This window comes from Staurois parvus, unplaced genomic scaffold (assembly GCF_062004578.1).
Source record: "Staurois parvus isolate SC_StPar_1 unplaced genomic scaffold, SC_StPar_1.0 ptg000203l, whole genome shotgun sequence".
Classification (NCBI taxonomy): Eukaryota; Metazoa; Chordata; class Amphibia; order Anura; family Ranidae; genus Staurois; species Staurois parvus.
Window position 1 is genome coordinate 2,849,411 of NW_028317999.1, and position 25,583 is coordinate 2,874,993.

The 25,583-nt window shown below is 44.2% G+C and overlaps 1 protein-coding gene across 1 annotated transcript in view; it reads left to right on the forward strand.

Moving 5' to 3' along the window:
• Positions 1–19,632: 19,632 nt before the first annotated feature.
• The window catches only part of GAREM1 (GRB2 associated regulator of MAPK1 subtype 1), a 199,237-nt gene continuing 193,286 nt past the window's right edge, over positions 19,633–25,583 (forward strand). Inside the window, exon 1 of the mRNA XM_089678355.1 lies at positions 19,633–20,007. Within this exon, the coding sequence (XP_089534481.1) occupies positions 19,896–20,007 (112 nt within the window). The 5' untranslated portion in view covers positions 19,633–19,895. The remainder of the gene's footprint in view (positions 20,008–25,583) is intronic.

Sequence of the window (25,583 nt, forward strand, 5' to 3'; positions counted from 1 at the left end):
TAAAGTCCCACTAAACCAATACCTACCCCCCATCCTTAATGTAAGTAACCACACTGACAACAAAATGGGGTTAATGGCCCAAAAACGGCCTTTTATTACAACCATCAATAAATAACATTTTAAATGACAGAAAACACACAGTATAAACATACTTTTTTTCAAGGTGCCAATAGGCATCAAGAAAACGAATACCTGCATGCTTAACTAGGCCTCCAGACTCAACATCACCGACTTGGAGACATCACCGCAGATACCCCCACCAGAACAACTGGAAGCCGTACCTCAGACGGGTTCCTACAAAGTGCCTTTTCTTGTGCCCACATTAACCAACGAGGACCTTGCACCCCGCCGGACGTCCCCCAGCACCAATATGGCACAACCACCACCAAGACAAACCATAAAACAATGGGCTGGCCGGCGGGAAGTTTGCCTTGTGAAAACTCTCTTCAGATTGAAAACCCCCTGCCATACCCTGTAAGACCACCCCTCGTAGCTCCCCCCACTCCTTCCTTAAAAACTATTTATAATCCCTCTTATGCAAATGGAACTCTGCCTCTCCCAACCCCCTTTAACCCCTGTCATGCCAGCCCTTCGTTCAGGTCTTCTTTCTTCTTACTCCGGGCCTTCCTGAGCTGCTGTGGGAATGCCTGCATTGTTCAGTGTTAAATTAATAAGTCCATTCCCCTGCATTCAGAGTGTTGGCACTAGTGTCAGGAAAGTGTATGGAGGACGACATAATAACTGTCAATCATACACCTGGCTTCTTGAAAAGTGTTGGGAAATTGCTATATGGAGCTTAGGAAGCACTGTCACATACTGGATCTCAGCTTCTACAGCCCCTAAAAAATGAGACAAAGTGCTATATGCAGTTAGTACCTTAGGGGACTGGAACATCAAATAATATATGAAGTCATAGTTCTTCTTTAAAAACTACTTCCCAACCAGGCCAATTCTGGCATTTTTCTTCTACATGTAAGAATAATATTTTTTTGTTATAAAATCACTCAGAACCCCCAACCATTATATATATATTTTTTAGCAGAGACCCTAGAGAATTAAATGGCAGTTGCTGCAATTTTTTTACATAACAATATACCGTTTATGGTATATGCACAGCAATTTTCATGGGAATCTGGCCAATCCCAGGTTTGGAGGCCCTGGTAGAATGGTGGACTAGCCCATAAATATGTGAGAGTCAGGCTAACAGAGGAGTTGGGTGGAAGATGGAGTGCTGAGGAGACTGCCAAGGCCTGGGAGGGGCCTCATACATCTGGGGGGGGGGGCCTCCAGGCTGAACTTGGGTTGGCTCAGAAGGATACACTCAGCAATAAGATCAAGATCTGGAGCAGCAGGGAGCAAAGAAGAGTGAGTACAGCAGCACTCTCTGGGTTCTAAAAGGGGAAAGACTGGCACATGTAGCAAGCTTTCTAAGGACAGCAATGGGCTCAATCCTTTATCCTTGTCCCGGGAGATCTTCCGAGAAGCCAGGAGGGCTGATAGTGTCTGCAGGCTGTGGAGCTGGGAGCAGCTCTACAGGAGGAGAGAAGATATCTCTGCATGTAGTTATAAGAAGCCAAGTTGATTTCTGGAGGAGCTGCTAGTTCCAGCTGCTACTGATCCGCAAAGACTGACGGCTTTTATGGAAAAGAACAGTCCAGGATATGTCTTTGCACATAGGAAGGAAGTTGTCCCCCCTTCATTGATTCAAGCCAAACATAATTCCTATTCCCTATCCAAGTTATTTTCCCCTAATCAGGGCTGCTGTTAGAAACCACAAGGCCCCTTACAGCCTTACAGCCAACCTGACAGGGCCCCCCCAAACTACAGGGCCCCATACAGCCAACCTAACAAGGCTCCCCATGCCCACAAAAAAAGCACAGTTCATTCAGTTATGAATTAACACAGTGAGTGATCGGTACCAATCACTTATTGTGTTCATTCAGGAATGTAAGAGGCTGGTAAATTACTGGAACTGATCCCCTGTATGTTTCTCTCTGAAGCAGCTGAAAGCCAGCTCTGGGGCGGGGGGAGGGGAGAGGAGAAGAACCCAACTTTCAGCTGCTGCAGAGAGAGCCATACAGAGGATTGGTTCCAGTAATTGCCCTGTTAACCCTTCCTGCCCACATCTAGTTCACCCAGCTGACTGGGCAACCCTACAGGCCTGGGCCCTGTACAGAAGGACTGGTGGTACCCCCTTATCCACGGCCCTGCCTCTAATAAAAAAACAAAGCCCACGGACTGGTTACTGTGTCTTGGATGCAAGTCTGTGTGAAGAAATAACCTGTTGCCTGGCTGTGCAAAGCTTAGGGGTACCCACAACACAGCGGCCCTCATGAGGTTAGTGCTACAACAGGGATTGGAGTTCATCATCTATATTTAAAGGACTCACACAGCAAGTATATAACTTCATCCAGCTGCATTTGCAGCTTAATGGAAAAGAGCAGGAAAAATGTGGTTCAACTGCCTGCTTTTACACCCCCCCAACCACAAATGTAAACTTAGCCTAAGTAATTAGGGGGTGATTTACATGGGCAGAAAGCCTAAGTAATTAGGGGGTGATTTTCATGGGTAGAAAGCCTAAGTAATTAGGGGGTGATTTACACGAGTAGAAAGCCTAAGTGATTAGGGGGTAACTTACACGGGTAGAAAGCCTAAGTGATTAGGGGGTGACTTACACGGGTAGAAAGCCTAAGTGATTAGGGGGTGACTTACACGGGTAGAAAGCCTAAGTGATTAGGGGGTGATTTACACGGGTAGAAAGCCTAAGTGATTAGGGGGTGACTTACACGGGTAGAAAGCCTAAGTGATTAGGGGGTGATTTACACGGGTAGAAAGCCTGAGTGATTAGGGGGTGACTTACACGGGTAGAAAGCCTAAGTGATTAGGGGGTGATTTACATGGGTAGAAAGCCTAAGTAATTAGGGGTGATTTAGATGGGTAGAAAAATCAATGTGTTTAGATGCTTACAACATATAGTTTTGTATGCATCTAAATGTAGCACTATAAAAAATCAATGAGCCCATGTAGTTGCGTCTACATGCGTACATGTGTGCTGCATTTAGCCATGTACAAAAAGCTGAATTTGTGGCTTTACAGATATGCAGATGTTACACATGTACACACATAAAAGGTTGCACGCATATATGCATAAGCCATTAGAAGAATTGTATGCATATGAACACTATACGCATATAAATGCGAGAATTTTAGGTGTGCATTTTATGCAGGATCTTCTGCTAGCTCTGACAGCAAGAATCTGCATTCTGTGCAGAAAATATGCAGATGTGTGTGTGAATGAGCCTAAAATCAGCTGCTGAAAATGCTTAAAAAAAATGATTTACTCTGTCTTTAACCAGTAGATGGCGTTTAAGGCTCCATGTACACGGGGCATTTGGAAAACTCTTCTGAATGATGGAACCTGACTGCTGGAAAACGTAGGTTAAAAAAGTCTGCTTAGCTGCGTTTGCATACCGTGTTTATGCATGTTAGCGTTAAGAAGCGTTTTTTTTAAGATAACCTCAGGAGACCTTCCAAAATGCCCAAAATGCACTGAAAAACAGTAAAAAAATAACTATTCCAGACATTTTGAGAGGAATAGAGAGAGCAGAAGCAGAGAGAGCAGTATGTGTTGAGATGAGCTGTCTTTTCTGGTTGTATTCACTATGGATACCATCATGAGCATAATGCAGCACGTTCTACTATTTTTTCCTTCACGCAAAACCTGGAACTGACTGCACTGGTGTATGAGGTCCAACTGAATACATGGAAAACGCTTTGCATGCATTTCTGATGATGAAAAAGGGCTCTGGACTGCATCTGCATATGGAACAGTTAAAAAATGCTTCTAAACACAAACGCTTATAAACGTGGTTAGCTGCGTTTACACGCGTTTACAAGCATTTGGCATTTGAAACGCTGATAAAATCTACTCCTGAATGCAAGTTTGGTGCGTTCAAAAAAACAACTGTAAACGAATGTAAATCAAAATGTATGGCTCAAATCGCACTGCACAGACATTTGCATGTAATTCGCACAGGAATGTGGTGCGATTCTTGTTTGAATTACATGCTGTGTCCTGCATCGCATAGTGTGAACCTGGGCTAAGTCATTCAATATCATTGATATACAGTTGTGTTCAAAATAATAGCAGTGTGTTGAAAAAAGTGAGTAAAGCTCAAAATCCTTCCAATAGCTTTTATTTCCATACACACAAATGCATTGGGAACACTACACAATCTATTCCAAATCAAAACATGAAGAAAAATATATCACATTTGTGTTGTTCCTCTAAAGAAATTGAAAAAAAGTGAATATTAGACTGTTCACAAAAATAGCAGTGTTTGTATTCTTCTTTACAAACTCAAACATTCACTATATAAACTGAAAAATGTTTGAAGATTTTGCTTTCCTTTGAATCACTTAATTAATATTTCGTTGTATAAGCACTGTTTCTGAGGACTGCTGTACATCTGTGTTGCATGAAGTCAACCAACTTCTGGCACCTGTGAACAGGTATTCCAGCCCAGGATGATTGGACTACATTCCACAGTTCTTCTCTATTTCTTGGTTTTGCCTCAGAAACTGCATTTTTGATGTCACCCCACAAGTTTTCTATTGGATTAAGATCCGGGGATTGGGCTGGCCACTCTATAACGTCAATCTTGTTGGTCTGGAACCAAGATGTTGCACGTTTACTGGTGTGTTTGGGGTCATTATCTTGTTGGAACACCCATTTCAAGGGCATTTCCTCTTCAGCATAATGCAGCATGACCTCTTCAAGTATTCTGATGTATTCAAACTGATCCATGATCCCTGGTATGCGATAAATAGGCCCAACACCGTAGTATGAGAAACATCCCCATATCATGATGCTTGCACAACCATGCTTCACTGTCTTCACAGTGTACTGTGGCTTGAATTCAGTGTTTGGGGGTCGTCTGACAAACTGTCTCCGGCCACTAGACCCAAAAAGAACAATCTTACTTTCATCGGTCCACAAAATGTTGCACCATTTCTCTTTAGGCCAGTCAATGTGCTCTTTGGCAAATTGTAACCTCTTCAGCACGTCGTTTTGTCAACAGTGGGACTTTGCGGGGCCTTCTTGCAGATAGCTTGGCTTCACATAGGTGTCTTCTAATTGTAACAGTACTCACAGGGAACTTTAGACCTTCTTTGATCTTCCTGGAGCTGATTGTTGGCTGAGTCCTTGCCATTTTGGCTATTCTTCTATCCATTCGAATGGTAGTTTTTCGCTTTCTTCCACGTCTTTCAGGTTTTGGTTGCCATTTTAAAGCATTTGCAATCATTTTACCTGAGCAGCCTATCATTTACTGCACTTCTTTATATGTTTTCCCCTCTCCAATCAACTTTTTAATCAAGGTACGCTGTTCTTCTGAACAATGTCTGGAACGACCCATTTTCCTCAGAATTTCAGAGAGAAATGCACTGTAACCAGCATGTACAACATTTGCTGCCTTCCTTCCTTTAAATAAGGGCAATAATTGCCACCTGTTTTTCAAAGAATGAATGACCTCACTAATAGAACTCCACACTGCTATTATTTTCAACATGCCCCTTTCAATTAGTGATTCAATTACACAGAATCAGCAGCATGCATGTCATGACTGTTGGGTCTGTTGGATTTCTATTACTCTACTACACCTGCTAGTACATTATTTGCCATGTAGAAATATCATTTCTACCAAAAACAGTGATTGATCGGGTTAGTGATGTCTGACTGCTATTATTTTGAACACAACTGTATATTATACAGTGAGTATATGTAAAGCCATATTTTTTTATTTTTGGATAGAATAGGGAATAATTAAGCCTGAATCCTACTGGAGGAATATTCACTTCACTCTGTGTCAGAAGGAAATATTTTCACAGCAAGGAGAAATTCCCTCTTGGCTAGATATTGGAAGATTTCCTCTGACCTCCTGTTTCTGTGAAATGTCCAAAATTGTGGATTTCCCATTGCCTCCTATACTGGGGACAATGTTCACCAGAATATTTAAAGAGAATGAAGCTCTGCAGCGGGCACACAGACAGCAAAACTGGACACATTCTGTGTAGATCAGCCAAATGATTAGACAAACAGCATTGTGCAACATGGGGATTACTGAATGATCGCAGGATAAAATGACAATGCAAACTACATGGCAACAGGTATGCAAGAAGCGAGAACAAACAATAACAATTCAACTACAGGCGTACCTCAGTTTACAAACACCTCGGTGAACGTAATTTTCGGTTTACGAATGAAAATTCATTGAAAATAATGCCTCGGTTTACAAATTTTTTTCGCAATACGAAGTAAGTTTAACCAGGATGCATTGCGCCTAAGAGGTTAATAGTGCCGGCCTCATGCCTTTAAAGTGCACTTTATAACGGGTTTTTATGACCTCCGGAACGGATGAATTGGTTTTTAGTGCATTTATGAATTTTTTTCGCAAGCTTCCCCAGGATGAATTGCACCTGGGAGGTTTATAGTGCTGGCCCTGTGCATGATGGAGTCTGTGGGTAGCATGTGGCGTTGAGTGTGGAGGTGTTGGAGCGGTTTTTGCATCGAGTTTTGGAGCCATTCTGGAAATTTTTAATCATGTCCCTGTACAGTATTTATGCCTTTAAAGTGCACTTTCTAAAGAGATTTGAACAGATAAAAGACTTTTTTAAACTTTTTTCTGACCTCCAGAATGGATTAATTGGTTTTCAATGCATGAAAAACCGCGTTTCAGTTTATGAATTTTTCGCAATACGAGACGTCCTGGAGAACGCATTAAATTCGTAAACCGAGGTACGCCTGTATTTCTAGGATCAGTTTCCCAATAAGAGCAATAGGTGGCAGCACAGTATAGTCTATGAGACACTGAGAGAAACTCTACAAGAACAGTAAAGTATAAATGACTACTTGTGTTTCTCTAGAGCAGGGGTCTCCAAACTGCAGCCCAAGGGCCGGATATGGCCCTTTACTACCCTTTATCCGGCCCTTGGGGCACTATTCCTTCCACTGAGACCAACAATGGGGCAGCACTTCTTCCATTGAAACCAATGATGGTGTACTGTTCTTCCCACTAATACCAATGATGGGGCACTACTGACCATCAACCCTGAGGACATGTTTATTCTCACTGATGATGGGGCCAGAACATTTTCTATCCTCACTGGCCCTAATTCAGCTCTCCTAAAGTCTGAAGGACCATATACTTGCCCTTTGCCTTGCTTACCCTGACCAGTTGCTCACAGCACATGGGAGTCCTAGCCCTGACCAGCTGCTCACAGCACATGAGAGTCCTAACCATGACCAGCTGCTAACATCACATGAGAGTCCTAGAACTGACAGCTGCTAACAGCACAAGAGAGTCCTAGCCCTGACTAGTTGTTCACAGCACACGAGAATCTTAACCCTGACCAGCTGCTCACAGCACGAGAGTCCTAGCTCTGACTAGCTGCTTACAGTACATGAGAATCCTAGCCATGACCAGCTGCTAACAGCACATGAGAGTCCTAGTCCTGACAGCACGAGAGTCCTAGTCTTGACAGTTGCTAACAGCACATGATAGTCCATGCCTTGATCACCTGCTGACAGCACACGAGAGTCCTAGACATGGCAGCTGCTAACAGCACATGAGAGTCCTAGACATGGCAGCTGCTGACAGCACATGAGAGTCCTACTCCTGACCGATCCTAACAGCAGCTGTCAGGACTAGGACTGTCATGTACTGTAAGCATCTGTCAGGACTAGCACTGTCATATACTAGCAGCACAAGAGAGTCCTAGCCCTGACCAGTTGTTCACAGCACTTGAGAATCTTAACCCTGACCAGCTGCTCACAGCACATGAGAGTCTTAGCTCTGACTAGCTGAATACAGCACATGACAGTCCTAGCCATGACCAGCTGCTAACAAAACATGAGAGTCCTAGTCCTGACAGCACGAGAGTCCTAGTCCTGAAAGCTTCTAACAGCACATGAGAGTCCTAGTCCTGACAGCTGGTAACAGCACAAGAGAGTCCTAGCCCTGACCAGCTGTTCATAGCACATGAGAATCTTACCCCTGACCAGCTGCTCACAGCACGAGAGTCCTAGCTCTGACTAGCTGCTTATAGCACATGAGAGTCCTAACCATAACCAACTGCTAACAGCACATGATAGTCCAGGTCCTGATCAGCTACTAACAGCACATGAAAGTCCTAGCCCTGACCAGCTGCTCACAGGACATCTCCACAATTAGGGACAAACTGAGGTGTGTTTGGACATGAGTCTGAATCACCCACCTGAGCTATCCCACCAGGAAGCTGTAAAACCCTGCAGCCTATTATAGGTGGTGGAGACATTCTCTGTCCTGCAGCTGCATGTATACAATGGGTGTGTATATGCCTCCCAACCTGCTGAGATGGCAAAGAGGGTCACCTTCCAGCACAGAATATGTAGGCACATGATAGCCCTTTGTCTCATCTCCTATGATGCAGACTATGACAAATTAAAGCACGAGAATGACCATCTAAACCTCATGGGGTATTTTTCACAGGTGTATTTTTTATATTAGTATTTAACCACTTGCCTACCAGAAACTTATACCCCCTTCCTGCCCAGGCCAATTTTCAGCTTCCAGTGCTTTCGCATTTTGAGTGACAATTGCGCGGTCATGCAACACTGCACCCATATGAAATTTTTTTCATTTTTTTAACACAAATAGAGATTTATTTTGGTGGTATGTACTCACCGCTGGGTGTTTTATTTTTTGCACTATAAACAAAAAAAGAGCAAAAATTAAAAAAAAAAAATTTCTTTGTTTCTATTATAAAATTTTGCAAACAGGTAATTATTCTCCTTCAGTGATGTGCGTTGATGAGACTGCACTGATAGGCAGCACTGATGAGGTGACACTGATAGGCGGCACTGATGAGCTGGCACTCATATGCAACAATGATGGGCACTGATAGGCAGCACTGATAGGCGGCATTGATGAGCTGGCACTGATATGCAACAATGATGGGCACTGATAGGGGGCACAGATGAGTGGCACTGACAGCACTGCTGGGCACTGACTGGCAGCACTGCTGGGCACAGATGGGTGGCACTGCTGGGCAGCACTGCTGGGCACAGGGCACTTGTGGGTGGCACTGATGGGCACAAATAAGCGGCACTGGTGGGTGGCACTGCTGGGCACCGATCATCAGTTCCCTGATGATCGGTGCCGATCCCTCCTCTGACAATTGCCGGTTATCGGCAGTACTTTCCTCACGCTGTGACAGCGTGAGAAAAGTGTAGCCAATAACCTGAAACTGCATATACCGGTGATCTGCTGTGTCATTGGACACAGCTGATTACGTGGTAAAAGGCCGCTGTGATTGGCCTTTTACCACATCACATGATCAGCTGTGTCCATAGGACACAGTGATAACAGAGATCGCTGGGTGTGCGCCCCCGGGGTGCACGGGAGGGTGTGTTCTGGGAGGACGTCATATGACGCCCTCACAGAACTGGCCAGCCGCAGTGAAGCCATCATTCGCTTATCTGCAGTCGGCAAATGGTTAAAAGCTGAACTCCAGGCACATACAGTATATAAGATACAAATGTACTCAGTATTATAATTTTTAATATATCAGTAAATGTATTTTTCAAATGCAATCAATGTAAGTACCTGAATTAGACCTGGTATTGTTATTATTATACAGGATTTATATAGCACCAACAGTTTGCGCAGCGCTTTACAAAATGAAGGCAGACAGTGCAGTTACAATACAATTTGGTACAAGAGGAAACAGACAGTCCTGCTCATTAGAGCTTACAATCTAGGAGGAAGGGTTGAGTGATACAAAAGGTAATAGCTGTGGGGGATGAGTCGCTGGAGGAAATAAATGGCAGTTTACTAGGTAGAAGAAGGATGGGCTTCTTTAAAGAGGAAGGTTTTCGGGGATTGTCTAAAGATGGATAGATTAAGAGATAGCCGGACAGATTGGGTTAGAGAGTTCCATAGGATGGGAGAAGCTTGTGAGAAGTCCTGAAGGCGAGCATGGGAGGAGGTGACACGGGAACTAGAGAGCAGAAGGTCTTGGGAGGATCGAAGAGAGCGGTTTGGTTGATATTTTGAGACCAGGTTGGTGATGTAGCTGGGGACCGAGTTGTGGATGGCTTTGTAAATTGTTGTTAGTATTTTGAATTTTACTCATTGGGCAAGTGGAAGCCAGTGGAGGGCTTGGTAGAGGGGGGTAGCAGACACTGAACAGTTGGTAAGGTGGATGAGCCTGGCAGCGGAATTCATGATGGACTGGAGGGGGGATAGCCTATGTACAGGTAAGCCAATGAGGAGGGAGTTGCAGTAGTCGAGGCTAGAAATAACCATGGAGTGAATTAGGAGCTTTGTGGTATCATTGGTTAAAAAAGAGACATATTCTGGAGATATTGCGGAGGTTGAGGCTGCATGATTTGGGCAGGAATTGGATGTGGGCCTGAAAGGATAGTTCAGAATCCAGGATTACCCCTAGCACCCTGGCATGCAGGGATGGGGTGATAGTGGTGCTATTGATCCTGACTGAGAAATTAGGGGAAAAGGCACTCGGGGGGAGGAAATATTATGACCTCAGTTTTGGATAGATTGAGTTTTAGGAAGTGGAGTGACATCCAGTCTGATATGTCTGTTAGTAAATCGGTGATATGTAAGGAAAATGATGGGGCGAGCTGATGGGTAGAAAGATAGATTTGTGTGTCATCAGCATAGAAATAGTATTAGAAACCATGGGAAGCTATCAGCTGACCCAAGGAAGAAGTGTAGATTGAGAATAGGAGAGGTCCAAGGACAGAACCTTGGGGGACCCCGACAGTAAGAGGAGTAGGAGAGGAGGAAGTAGAGTTGTAAGTAATACTGAAGGTCTGGTGAGTTAGGTAAGATTTGAACCAACGGAGAGTACAGTCACGGAGACCAAGTAAATAGAGTTTTTCTTTTGAGGAGGGGATGGTCAACTGTGTCCAAGGTAGCGGAGAGGTCCAAGAGTAAGAGTACGGAATAGTGACCATTGGTTTTAGCTGTAAGTCGTTTATGAGTTTTAGGAGTGCAGTTTCTGTGGAGTGTTGTGGGCAAAATCCAGACTGAAGGGGATCAATAAGGTTATTCTCAATAAGGTGGAAGCTCAACCGGTTGTAGACTAGACGTTCAAGGAGTTTGGAGGCAGAAGAGAGTAAGTACATGGGTCTTAGGATGCTAAGATTGGTGGGGTCCAGTGTGGCCTTTTTAAGTATGGGGGTGACTAGTGCATGTTTTAGAGAGTTGGGGAAGATGCCAGTAGAAAGGGAGAGATTGAAGATAGAATAATCAAGGATAGAGCCAGAGGGTGACCATAGTATTTACGAGGGAACAGGGTCCAGGGGGCAGGTGGTTAGGTGGGCTTTAGAAAAAAGTTTACCAACCTCCTCTATAGTAGCTTATTTTTGAAGTGATTAGTGATCTCCTAGACAGTGAGTGAGTTAGTGGGTGGAGGTAAAGAAGGATGAAGTAGAGAGTTAAAGGTAGAAAAGAGTTGACGGTGATTGCGTGAGAGGGTGTTAATGAGAGTGATAAAATAGGTCTATTTGGCAGTGTGGAGACAAAAATTGTATTTTTGAAGGGCAGATTTATTTTGGTGAAAGTCTTGCTGGGTCTTAGTCTTACGCCATAAATGCTCAAGAGCACGGCTACGTTTTTTGAGGCATCTGGTATTGTCTGTTTGCCGGGACTGTTTGGTAGTTGAAAAACAAGGAGAAGGAAGCCAAGCAAAGAGTGAAGCTAATAAGGGAGAGATCAGAGAGAGGAAAATGAAAGTTGGTGAGGTTGCAAGGAGTGCATAGGTTGGAGAATACAAGGTCGAGGCAGTTACCATTTAGAGGTAGCAGAGAGTGTTAAGATTAACAGGAATGTTGAGGTCACCAAGAATGATAGTGGGAATTTCAGAAGAGAGAAAGTAAGGCAGCCAGGCACAGAAGTCATCAAGGAAGCTTGATACCAGTCCAGAAGGCCAATAGATCACAGCAATTCTTAAAGAAACTGGAGAGAACAGATGCATAGAGTGAACTTCAAATGATAAGAGGGACAGAGGGGGAGGTGAATGAAGGACCTGAAAAGAGCTTTGAGGCGATAGGAGGATTCCAACTCCACTTCCTTTCCATCCACTAGGCCTGGGAGAGTGAGTCCAGAGGAGACCACCATGGGAAAGGGTAGCAGGAGAGGGAAAGTTAGATTCATTATGCCAGGTTTCCATAATTGCAAGAAATTTAATGGCGTTTGTGATAAAAAGGTCATGGACAGAGCTGAGTTTGTTACAGACAGAACGGGCATTACAGAGGGCACAGGAAAAGGGGAGGCTGGTTCTAGGAAGAAGAAGAATAGTAACTAGATTGCGGCTGCTGGATAGGGGGTGCTGGGTGTGTTGATCAAAGGAAAAAGATGGCGTCCCAGGATTTGGGGAAATGTCTCCAGATGTTAGGAGTAGCAGAAGGGTGAGGGAGGTAATATGGGAGTATGACTTAAATGTAGGGACAGGTTCCAGTGTCCTGGAGGTTTTATAAGTATTTGGGTTCAGAATTAGCAGGAGTTGATGAGTGCAGTAATAAGGTGAAGACAGGAGTGAGAGTGATATATATAAGCTGTGGGGTGAAGAAGAGGAGAGAAGGAGAGATAGTTTAAAGAGAGAGGATACAGCTGTGAGAAGGAGGAGTAGGGAGTGCATGTTACAGAGTGGTGAGATAAAGAAGCAGACTAGATAAGAGCAAAAAGAGCTGAATGGGGAAACAGGTCACCTGTAGTCTGTTTAGTATTTGAAGTTGTCTGCTTCTCGCTTTGTGCTTTCAGTGAAGTGCAGAGCCAAAGTGCAATGCTCAATACTTAATCCAAGATGAATACTTTAGCCAAGGTGATAGTTGCCAATGCTACCCCTGCCTGTGCTGCCCCTGGCTTCATGCAGTGCTTGTATTACAGGGCTGAACTGTGAGAGGATGAAGAAGCACAAGGAGCCAAGCAATTCTTTGTTATAGGAGTAGAAAGCAGAACGACAGAGAGAAGAGCCTATCACTGTGCTGCTTTCCATCTCTGTCCACTTACAGGCTGAGGCGGGTCCAGGACAACCATAGTTCAGAGTAAGTTTAATTAATTATGCTGCTGATCACAATGAGGATGTTCACCCTCAGGAAGAAATACTGTGGGGAGAAACCTCTGGATTGGAGGTGAGAATCTTCTCCCACTGACCATTAATATAAGCAGTCCTTTTCCCACTTATCATTAACCGCTTTCCTGCCGCCCTATAGTAGAACTACTGCTACAGGGCGGCAGGGCTGCACATAATCACGTATATATATATATATATATATATATATATATATATACACAGTGGGGATAGAAAGTTTGGGCACCCCAGCTAAAAATTTGTATTAATGTGCATAAAGAAGCCAAGGAAAGATGGAAAAATCTCCAAAAGGCATCAAATTACAGATTAGACATTCTTATAATATGTCAACAAAAGTTAGATTTTATTTCCATCATTTACACTTTCAAAATAACAGAAAACAAAAAAATGGCGTCTGCAAAAGTTTGGGCACCCTGCAGAATTTATAGCATGCACTGCCCCCTTTGCCAAGCTGAGACCTGCCAGTGTCATGGATTGTTCTCAATCATCGTCTGGGAAGACCAGGTGATGTCAATCTCAAAGGTTTTAAATGCCCAGACTCATCTGACCTTGCCCCAACAATCAGCACCATGGGTTCTTCTAAGCAGTTGTCTAGAAAACTGAAACTGAAAATAGTTGACGCTCACAAAGCTGGAGAAGGCTATAAGAAGATAGCAAAGCGTTTTCAGATGTCAACATCCTCTGTTCGGAATGTAATTAAGAAATGGCAGTCATCAGGAACAGTGGAAGTTAAAGCAACATCTGGAACACCAAGAAAAATATCAGACAGAACAGCTCGCAGGATTGTGAGAAAAACAATTCAAAACCCACGTTTGACTGCACGATCCCTCCAGAAAGATCTGGCAGACACTGGAGTTGTGGTACACTATTCCACTATAAAGAGATACTTGTACAAATATGGTCTTCATGGAAGAGTCATCAGAAGAAAACCTCTTCTACGTCCTCACCACAAAAATCATTGTTTGAACTTTGCAAATGAACATATAGACAAGCCTGATGCATTTTGGAAACAAGTTCTGTGGACCGATGAGGTTAAAATTGAACTTTTTGGCCAGAATGAGCAAAGGTACGTTTGGAGAAGAAGGGGCACAGAATTTAATGAAAAGAACCTCTGTCCAACTGTTAAGCATGGGGTTGGATCAATCATGCTTTGGGGTTGTGTTGCAGCCAGTGGCACAGGGAACATCTCACAAGTAGAAGGAAAAATGGATTCAATAAAATTTCAGCAAATTTTGGATGGTAACAATGCCATCTGTGAAAAAGCTGAAGTTAAAGAGAGGATGGCTTCTACAAATGGATAATGATCCTAAACACACCTAGAAATCCACGGGGGATTACATCAAGAGGCGTAAACTGAAGGTTTTGCCATGGCCTTCACAATCTCCTGACCTCAACATAATTGAAAATCTATGGATAGACCTTAAAAGAGCAGTGCGTGACAGACAGCCCAGAAATCTCAAAGAACTAGAAGACTTTTGTAAGGAAGAATGGGCAAAGATACCTCAAACAAGAATTGAAAGACTCTTGGCTGGCTACAAAAAGCGTTTACAAGCTGTGATACTTGCCAAAGGGGGCAGTACAAGATATTAACTCTGCAGGGTGCCCAAACTTTTGCAGACGCCATTTTTTTGTTTTCTGTTATTTTGAAAGTGTAAATGATGGAAATAAAATCTAACTTTTGTTGACATATTATAAGAATGTCTAATCTGTAATTTGATGCCTTTTGGAGATTTTTCCATCTTTCCTTGGCTTCTTTACATTAATACAAATTTTTAGCTGGGGTGCCCAAACTTTCGATCCCCACTGTATATATATGTGATTTGCATTACTGGGTAGGGGGCACACGTGGCTACGGATGTCAATCACCGGGTCCTGGCCAAAGATTCCCCACCGGTACCCAGTGATCGCCGTGTGGAACTGACAGGGGAGAGACCTGTGTGTAAGCAACACAGGTCTCTCTCCTGCCAGCAGAGAAATACAAAGCAGCATGTCTCCCTAGTAAAACAGCACACAGTTAACCTTTGATTGCCCCAGATGTTAACCCATTCTTGCCAGCATCATTAGTACAGTGTCCGTGCTTTTTATTTGAACTGATCACTGTATTAGTGTCACTGGGGATGGCAGTGGCAGCAAGTCAGTTTCCTCCAATGTCAGAATGACGCCGCAGTCCCGCTATGAGTCGCTGATCACCGCCATTACTAGAAAAAATAAAAATTCCAGTATATATACCACCATTTGTAGACTCTAAAACTTTCATGTAAACCTATTCATTTACATATATTGGGATGTTTTCTTAGCAAAGACGTAGCAGAATACATTTTGCTGGATGCAGGACTGGATGTTTTATAGTAAAAAGTCAAAAATAATGTTGTTTTTTTTTTCAAAATTGTCAATGTTTTGCTAAAAATTGGCCTGGGCAGGAAGGGGGTAAAAGTGCCCACTATTGAAGTGATTAATATAAGGGATCATTCTCCCACTGGCCATCAATATAAGGAATTTTTCTCCCACTGATCATTAATATAAGGAGTCCTACTCCCATTGACCATTAATATAAGGAGCCCTTCTCCTACTGACCATTAATATAAAAGGATCTTCTCCCACTGAACATTAATATAAGGGGTTCTTCTCCCACTGACCATTAATATAAGGGGTTCTCCTCCCACCGACCATTAATATAAGGGGTCCTTCCCACTGACCATTAATGTAAGGGGTCCTACTCTCACTGACCATTAATATAAGGAGTCCTACTCCCACTGACCATTAATATAAGGGGTTCTTCTACCGCTGACCATTAATATACAATAAGGGGTCCTTCTCCCACTGACCATTAATATAAAAGGTCCTTCTCCCACCGACCATTAATATAAGGGGTCCTTCTCCCACCGACCATTAATATGAGGGGTCCTTCTCCCACCGACCATTAATATGAGGGGTCCTTCTCCCACTGACCATTAATATAAGGGATCCTTCTCCCACCGACCATTAATATGAGGGGTCCTTCTCCCACTGACCATTAATATAAAAGGTCCTTCTCCCACTGACCTCTAATATAAGGGGTCCTTCTCCCACCGACCATTAATATAAGGGGTCCTTCTCCCACCGACCATTTTTATAAGGGATCCTTCTTCCACTGACCACCAATGTACAGGATCATAGAATCTTCACTGTTGGTGTTTCTTTTCTATCACTATTATTTGTTTCATTTCATGGTTGTTATTGAAACAAATTCTTTCCTATAGAGTGGGGGAGTGTTAAAAAAAATCTCAAATGTGCTAGATACTCAACATTCTTTATTCTTTTATGTATCATTTATATTCATAGTTTACAGACCACACAAATATGCCCTCAGCTATAGATGTCATAGATTTGCAGGGGTTCCCTGAGGCATGACAATTATTTCCAGGGTTGCTCTATATAAAAATAGGTTGAGAAAGGCTGCACTAAGGCTGGTCATACATTGTACATTTTTCTCAGTCAATCAGTAGTTTGAACATTAAATAATCATTAGATTCCCCTATTCACACATTCAAGGTGGATGGGGGAATCCCTCCTGCAGTGCTATTGTGTCCTTACAGGGGGGAGCCTTCCCTGCCATCAGAACACGATTAGTGTTGCCAGCTATAGCCGTGGATCTGATCGTTTGGGGAAAAAAACAACAGGGTGGTTGTACAGAAGTTGACTGATAGATTAACTTCTGTACAACCAAGGTGCCCATACAAAGATTGAAATTTCTCCGGCCCCTGCTGAACCAGACGAATTTTGATCCAGGTAAAGTCATTGTGATGATCCAGTATGACCAGTTTCACGAATGCCCAGTACACACAAAGAGAAAACAGGACAAAAAAAATGTATTTTAACCAATCGGCCGATAATCTGATTGTTAGCACATAGTTTTCAAGAGCTGATCATGACAGTTCATAGGAAATTATCTCAAAGGACAGGCACAGAAAATTTTTTTGTAAGATAGCAGAACAAACAATTTTTGTGTAACTAGTGTACTATTTGTATGAAAAAAAAATTGAGAGACCATGCAAAGAATACACAAGAAAACATTATAATACAATACATGACATCATCGCGGGAAGCTGTGTTCTGTCTTATTTTTAGTAACCTATTCCTTTTCAATATGAGACTAGCATGCAAAAAAAAAAAAAAAAAAAAGAACCATCATTTGTTCGATTTTCTCACCCTGTGTACAAGGCTTAACACGTCATGGTCGTAAAACTGTGTTCAGTCTTTAGGATTCGTTTTACCCTCTGTCATGAAGGGGTTAATAAAGACTAAACTTAGCATGTGATGAGTCGATTTATTTCTAGAGATGTATAGATCAGATCTTAGGCTGCTGCCACACTCATCTGCTATGGGAAATTGTCAAGCCTGGTTTACAGAATCCCATGACAAGGTAAAACACATAACATTCAATGGTGCCCTTCTAATCAACTCAACACGATGCGATTTTGGAAAAGGTTTCTGGTGGACGTCAGTGTGATTTCAGCCCCAAAGATTTCTATGTTATCTCACAGAAGTTGCATCAGCATAGATAAGAGGTATCCCTATACGACTTTGATAGATTCTGCCAACACTTCCTTCGCTCGGTCGACCGATCCTTCCATCATTTGACCGACCCTTCCTTCGATCAGTCAACTGACCCTTTCTTCGATCGACCTTTCCTTTGAACAATCGACCCTTCTTTCAATCAACCAGCCCTTCCTTAGAACAATCGACCAACCCTTCCTTCAAACATTCAACCAACCCTTCTTTCAATCGACCAAAACTTCCTTTGAACAATCAACGTACCCTTCTTTTGATCAGCCAACCCTTCCTTCATTCAACTGACCCTTCCTTTGATCAACCAACCCTTCCTTCAAACAATCGACCTACCCTTTCTTCGATCATCCAACCCTTCTATTGACTGAACCTTCTTTCAATCGACCCTTCCTTTGATCAAAGGACTGACCCTGCCTTTGAACAATCGACCAACCCTTCTTTCAATCAAACGATCCCTCCTTTGATCAATCGACCCTTCCTTCATTTGATTAATCAATGGAAGGGACAATCAATTGATCGAAAGAAGGGTCGACTGAGTGATTGATTGAATAAAGAGTCAACCAAGTGATTGATTGAAGGAAGGGTCAATTAAGCGATCAAAGGAAAGGTCGAACGATTGATAAAAGTAAGGATCAAAAACGCTTCAGATCCAACTTCAAAATCAAGTGAAGTCGCATTATTACATTGTCGCATATCAGTGCGACTTCAAGAGTGACTTGGAAGACATCTGTGCGACTTCATGCATACTGTAGATGTCTATGCAAGTTTCACCTGAAATCACAAAAAGTAACACAGGAACTACTTTCAACGGGTTGCACTGTGGACAATAGGGCGCAATTTGTCATGCGATTTGAAACTTTCAAATCTCATGACAAGTCGCACTGGTATGAACAAGGGCTCTGGCAGCAAGGATGAGGGAGAAGAGGTGAGGGAGAAGAGGTGAGGGTTAAAAACCCAACAATCAAACACTGATCCATTAACATTGCATAGGACTTTTTCTCATCTCTGCTGATGCGACTTCTGTGAGACAACATTGTAGTCTATGGGGCTGAAATCGCACTGATGCTGGAATATAATGTGATTTCCTCTATCTTGCGATTCTGTGAACCCAGGCTTGAGAACTTCAAAAGTTGCACTGAAATCTCATCTAATGCTCTGTTCACGTGTGTGGGGGGTGCCGCTGCGGGACCCCCACAAATACCTGCAGCCGCACCACCCACACCGAAGAAGGTGGGTGCCATTAATTTTAATGGCACACCGCCCACACTGGAAATTGCAACTGTACTGGGAACCTCGATTCCCGTGTGAGCTGCGATTTCCAAAGTAGTGCAAGGACTTCTTCCCTACGTGTCCCAGAGCACGGGGGTCCATTCAAATGAAAGGGCTCTCATGCCTGTGCAAATCTTAGCCCGCACATATGTGAACCAGGGGAAAGGAGCATCAATAGTTGCACAGGAAATCGTATGAAAATCGCATTTTAAAATAGTGGAAAGCAGGGGCAGACTGACCATTTGGAAACTCGGACACTGCTCGAGGGCCCGGGGTCAGTAGGGGGGCCCATGAGATGCCCCTAGTACCTTTTTCATAGGCTTTTTTGAGTTTGGGCAAGGACACAGGGGCCCCATGATCCCCTATTGCCCGGGGGCCCCATGAGTTGTCAGTCCGCCCCTGGTGGGAAGTGATATGGGGAAAAGGCAACGTTTATATGGAAATGAATGCAATGTAGGGAAACCTCATATGCGTTTCCCTACAGAGCAGTGTGACTGTAGCCATAGACGGTGTGACTTGGGGGGGGAGTCGTGTGGATGAGGCCCCCCCACGTGTAGCGGACAGCTCTCTGTGTCCTATCCCCATGGATCCCGGCAGGGAGGTGCAGTACCGGGAGCGGCCAGTAGGGATCAGTGTGTCACTCCCGGTGTAGGAAGTGTCCTGTCGGTGTGGATGGCGGTGAGGGGGGGCGGATCTCCTGGCTGACAGGCGGCTCCTTCGTACACCCCGCCGATCAGTCGCTGGTATGGTGAGTCTTCCTGCACTCCGGACCGGGAGCCACAACAACATCCACAGTGTCCGGGGGAGCGGAGAGAGAGCCGGCCACTACCATCTGCAGCCAGTCGGGGGGAGGATGAGCTGAGCGCAGCCCCCTGGAGCCCCCGATCGTGTTGTCCCCCCCCGGACGGGGAAGGGGGAAGAAGATGGAGCCTCCGGCCCCGTCTGTGAAGGATGTGAAGTGGAGCTCGGCCTCCTTCCCCCTGGATCTCATCGTCAGCTCCTACCGACTGCCGCAACTCGTCCGGCTGGAGTGCGGTAAGTGCCTGCTGGGGACACCTACCCCGCGCTGGGTGTATGGGGACACCGGTGACGTCATGCTGTGATCATACCAGGAGATAGGACCCTGTGTGTGCGGGCTCACCCTGTGTACTTCAGCCTGGACAGCGCCCCCCACCGGCCGGGGAATTGCCAGCTGCCATGTTGTTGTATGAGATGACTCCGGACCGGGTGACGTGTGTGGACGGTCAGTGACAGGTCAGGTCACATGACTGGGTGACAGATCCGTGACATCCCATTATCTGATCGTCCATGGGGGGGGGGATTCTATATACATCATCATCTGCTGGAGAACTTGGAACTATGTAATGATGATGATGGTTAGGAGTGTACAGCGCCTTCTACAGTCCCCATAGAGATGACTGGTGTCAGGGGGGGTCATCAGCCAGGTGGGGGGGGGGGGGATTTGGGTCATCAACCAAGTGTCAGGGGGGGTCATCAGCCAGGTGTGAGGGGGGGGGAAGGGGGTCATCAGCCAGGTGGGGGGGGGGCTGTAGTGCTGCGGTCACATCTCTACAATTTAATGGATAACAAGAGGATTGCCATTCCTGCCCCTCTGTGCACCACACTGACATGCGTTAGGGAAAATGAGACAGGTGTGTGCGTTTTGTCTTTTTTTTGGTGCCTCAGTGCACATTTTTGGCTCATAGATCTCAATGTCAGCACACAAAAATGCATCGGACATTATTATTATACAGGATTTATATAGCACCAACAGTGTGCACAGCGTTTTACAGTGCAATACAGAAGGAATAGGAGGTCCTTGTGCATGGAGCTTACAATCTAAATGGAGGGGAAGGTGGTACAAAAGGTAATAATGGCGGGAGATGATGTGGCGTGGTGAATAAACAAGATTTTAAGAATTGCCTAAAGGCGGCCAGAGTAGGAGCTGACTGGACATACTGGGGTAGGGAACTCCAAAGGGTGGGAGAGGTTCTGGAGAAGTCCTGGAGTTGAGCATGCATGTTAGTGTTACAATACATGACAAATATAGCATTGATCCAAGTCTCCTGTACATCATCCCACCAGCTTTCTTTCCAGGTGCTGGTTCCACTCCCAGCATGTCCCACTCCATCTGTGCATTTTAGGTCCGTTCACACTTACTGCATTGACCTCTGTTTTACTGCACCACAAAAATGCATAGAAAAAAGTTGCTGTCTATGTATCTTGCTGATGTCATGTGCAATTTGTTGCATTGTATTAAAATGCAGCATGTATGTATAATAACACACTGCAATGCATGTAAATACACAGCACAATGCAAGTTTATTGAGGGGAAAAAAACTTTATTATTTTAGCCCTCACAAGGACCCATAGCAATTTTTTTTTTTTTTTGAAAACTGACAATTTTTATTGAATTACATTTTTCAAAAGAAAGATTAGAATGCAACTGTAGAAAATGTACACAAAGTTGGTTTAGCGCAGGAGGCATCACGCATATCAATGTAGTCGATCTGATAGTCTCGGGGTGTACAAGTACATGTCGGGGTGTACAAGTACATGTGGTAGTCTCGGGTTGTCCAAGTACATGTCGGAGTCTCGGGGTGTACAAGTACATGACAGGGCGGCACAGTGGCTTAGTGGTTGGCACGTCTGCCTTGCAGTAAATGGGTCATGGGTTCGATTCCCGACCATGGCGCCTCCTGCATGGAGTTTGCATGTTCTCCCTGTGCCTGCGTGGGTTTCCTCCGGGTACTCCGGTTTCCTTCCACCCTCCAAAGATAGGTTAATTGGCTCCTGTCTAAATTGTCCCTAGTATGTGTATATACGAATGTGAGTTAGGGCCCTTAGATTGTACACCCCTTGAGGGTTAGGGACTGATGTGAATGTACGATATACAGTTGTGTCCAAAATTATTCAACCCCCAATGCTGTAAAGGGGTTTAGGGACTATAGTGTACATTTGGAATTGTATTCAGAATCAAATCCTACAAGGACGTTGTAACTACCCAAATGCAACTAAAATGACATCAATTGTTTATGTAATACAGTAGTAAATGGTTCTTATGTGGTTTCTTCATTGCCACAATTATTCAACCCCTTAAAGACTACCACTCTGAAGAACAGAGGTTCATACAGGTGCTTTCCATCAGGTATTGAAAACACCTGTGGATGTCACCGAGCAGCAATCAAGCATAATAAGCACCAATTAGGCAGCTTTAAAATGACTGTGATACTCAGCTCCTTCTAGACATTTACTGGTGTGGTTACAAACATGGTGAAGGCAAGAGAATGGTCCAGGAAGACAAGAGAAGAGGTGATTTCTCTTCACAGGAAGGGCAATGGCTATAAGAAGATTGCAAAGATGTTAAACATACCAAGAGACACCTTAGGAAGCATCATTCGCAAATTCAAGGCAAAGGGCACTGTTGAAACGCTACCTGGTCGTGGCAGAAAGAAGATGCTGACTTCGACTGCTGTGCGCTACCTGAAGCGTAGAGTGGAGAGAAGTCCCCGTGTGACTGCTGAGGAACTGAGAAAAGATTTGTCAGATGTGGGTACAGAAGTTTCAGCCCAGACAATAAGACGCACACTGCGTAATGAAGGCCTCCGTGCCAGAACTCCCAGGCGTACCCCCTTGCTGTCTCCAAAGAATAAGAAGAGTCGACTGCAGTATGCCAAAAGCCATGTGGACAAACCACAAAAGTTGTGGGATAGTGTTCTGTGGACTGATGAAACAAAATTAGAACTGTTTGGGCCCATGGATCAACGCTATGTTTGGAGGAGGAAGAACAAGGCCTATGATGAAAAGAACACCTTGCCTACTGTGAAGCATGGTGGAGGGTCAATCATGCTTTGGGGCTGTTTTGCTTCTGCAGGTACAGGGAAGCTTCAGCGTGTGCAAGGTACCATGAATTCTCTTCAGTACCAGGAGATATTGGATGGAAACGTGATGCAGTCCGTCACACACCTGAGGCTTGGGAGACGTTGGACCTTTCAACAGGACAATGATCCCAAGCATACCTCCAAGTCCACTAGAGCATGGTTGCAGAGGAAAGGCTGGAACATTTTGGAGTGGCCATCGCAGTCACCAGACTTAAATCCGATTGAGAACCTCTGGTGGGACTTAAAGAAAGCAGTTGCAGTGCGCAAGCCTAAGAATGTGACTGAACTGGAGGCCTTTGCCCATGAAGAATGGGCGAAGATACCCGTAGATCGCTGCAAGACACTTGTGTCAAGCTATGCTTCACGTTTAAAAGCTGTTATAACTGTAAAAGGATGCTGTACTAAGTACTAAGATTGAATGTCACTTGGGGGTTGAATAAAACTGATAATGCTGTGAGCACAGAAAAGACATTTGTGGTTATTTCATTATAACTGTTATGTTATATTTGTCTGACCTACAAGTGCCTCTTTAATGTAAATGTAAGCAAGATGACTGAATGATCAAAAGCAATGTCAAACTGGCCAAAACACTCAATTTCAGTGGGGGTTGAATAATTTTGGACACAACTGTATATACATGTTATGCGTTGCGTAAATGGACGACGCTATATAAGTACCTGAAATAAATAATAATAATAATAAATGTCGGAGTCTCGGGGTGTACATGTTGGAGTTTCAAGGTGTCCAAGTACATGTGGGAGTCTCGGGGTGTCCAAGTACATGTGGGAGTCTCGGGGTGTCCAAGTACATGTCGGAGTGTCGAGGTGTACAAGTACATGTCGGAGTGTCGAGGTGTACAAGTACATGTCGGAGTGTACAAGTACATGTCGGAGTGTCGGGGTGTACAAGTACATGTCGGAGTGTCGGGGTGTACAAGTACATGTCGGAGTGTCGGGGTGTACAAGTACATGTCGGAATGTCGAGGTGTACAAGTACATGTCGGAGTGTCGGGGTGTACAAGTACATGTCAGAGTGTCGGGGTGTACAAATACATGTCGGAGTGTCAAGGTGTCCAAGTACATGTCGGAGTCTCGGGGTGTCCAAGTACATGTCGGAATGTCGAGGTGTCCAAGTACATGTCGGAATGTCGAGGTGTACAAGTACATGTCGGAATGTCGAGGTGTACAAGTACATGTCGGAATGTCAAGGTGTACAAGTACATGTCGGAGTGTCGAGGTGTACATGTCGGAATGTCGAGGTGTACAAGTACATGTCGGAGTGTCGGGGTGTACAAATACATGTCGGAGTGTCAAGGTGTCCAAGTACATGTCGGAGTCTCGGGGTGTCCAAGTACATGTCGGAGTCTCGGGGTGTCCAAGTACATGTCGGAGTCTCGGGGTGTCCAAGAACATGTCGGAGTGGTGGTGGCAGCATTGGACCCACAGCAAGACAACACATAAAGAACACGTCACTACACATCAAAATGCATGCCAGTGGAAGGCAACGCACATCCATATATTCATCATGTTAATGCACATTTATGTGTGAATAGACCCTTATGTATTTCAGTGGGTTTAGCACACAGCAATAAGCCCCCACCTCATAACAAACTCTACTTTATATGGCTTTCATTTGACCCGCAGTGACACATTTATTTATTTATTACAGGTATTTAAATAGCACCATCAACTTATTTATTGATTATTTATTACAGGTACTTATATAGCGCCGTCATTTTACATGTATTGTACATTCACATCAGTCCCTAACCCTCAAGGGGCATACAATCTAAGGTCCCTAACTCACATTCATACATACACATACTAGGGACAATTTAGACAGGAGCCAAGTAACCTACCAGCATGGAGTGTGGGAGGAAACTGGAGGCCCCGGAGGAAACCCACGCAGGCACAGGGAGAACATGCAGACTCCAGGCAGGTGGTGTCATGGTTGGGAATCAAACTGACGACCCTGGTGCTGCCAGGCAGAAGTGCTAACCACTTAGCCCCTGTGCTGCCCACATGACATTGTGCATTTTAACACATCTCACTCTTCTTGTTTTTGAAAGTGCACAAAGTGACACCCCATGCATGTCCCGCACACTAGCACAGAGCTCACCCTATTTGTGGACAGGGGGCTCCTTCCTCCTGGCATCCATGATGGGTAGACACAGGTGGCAATGCAGTTCCATGGGGCTGGTGTGAAGGAGTCCTGAATGAGAATACAGGTGTACCTCGGTTTACATAATTTTTGGTATACTAATGAAAATCCATTGAAAATAATGCCTCGGTTTACACATTTTTTTCGCAATACGAAGTAAGTTTCCCCAGGATGCATTGCGCCTAAGAGGTTAATAGCACAGGCCCCGTGCCTTTAAAGTGCACTTTATAAAGAGTTTTGAACAGATAAGAATTTTTTTTTTTACTTTTTTCTGACCTCCGGAATGGATTAATTGGTTTTCAGTGCATTTACCAATTTATTTTTAATCGTGTCCCTGTACGGTATTTATGTCTTTAAAGTGCACTTCATAAAGAGTTTTTAACAGATATAAGACTTTTTTTCTAACCTTCGGAACAGATTATTTGGGTTTCAATGCATTCCTATGGGAAACCGCGTTTCGGTTTATGAATTTTTTCAATACCAAACATTCCGGAGAACCTATTAAATTCATAAACCGAGGTAAGTCTTTGTGATGTGAGTGCAGAACATCAGATGGGTGCCTGGACGTAT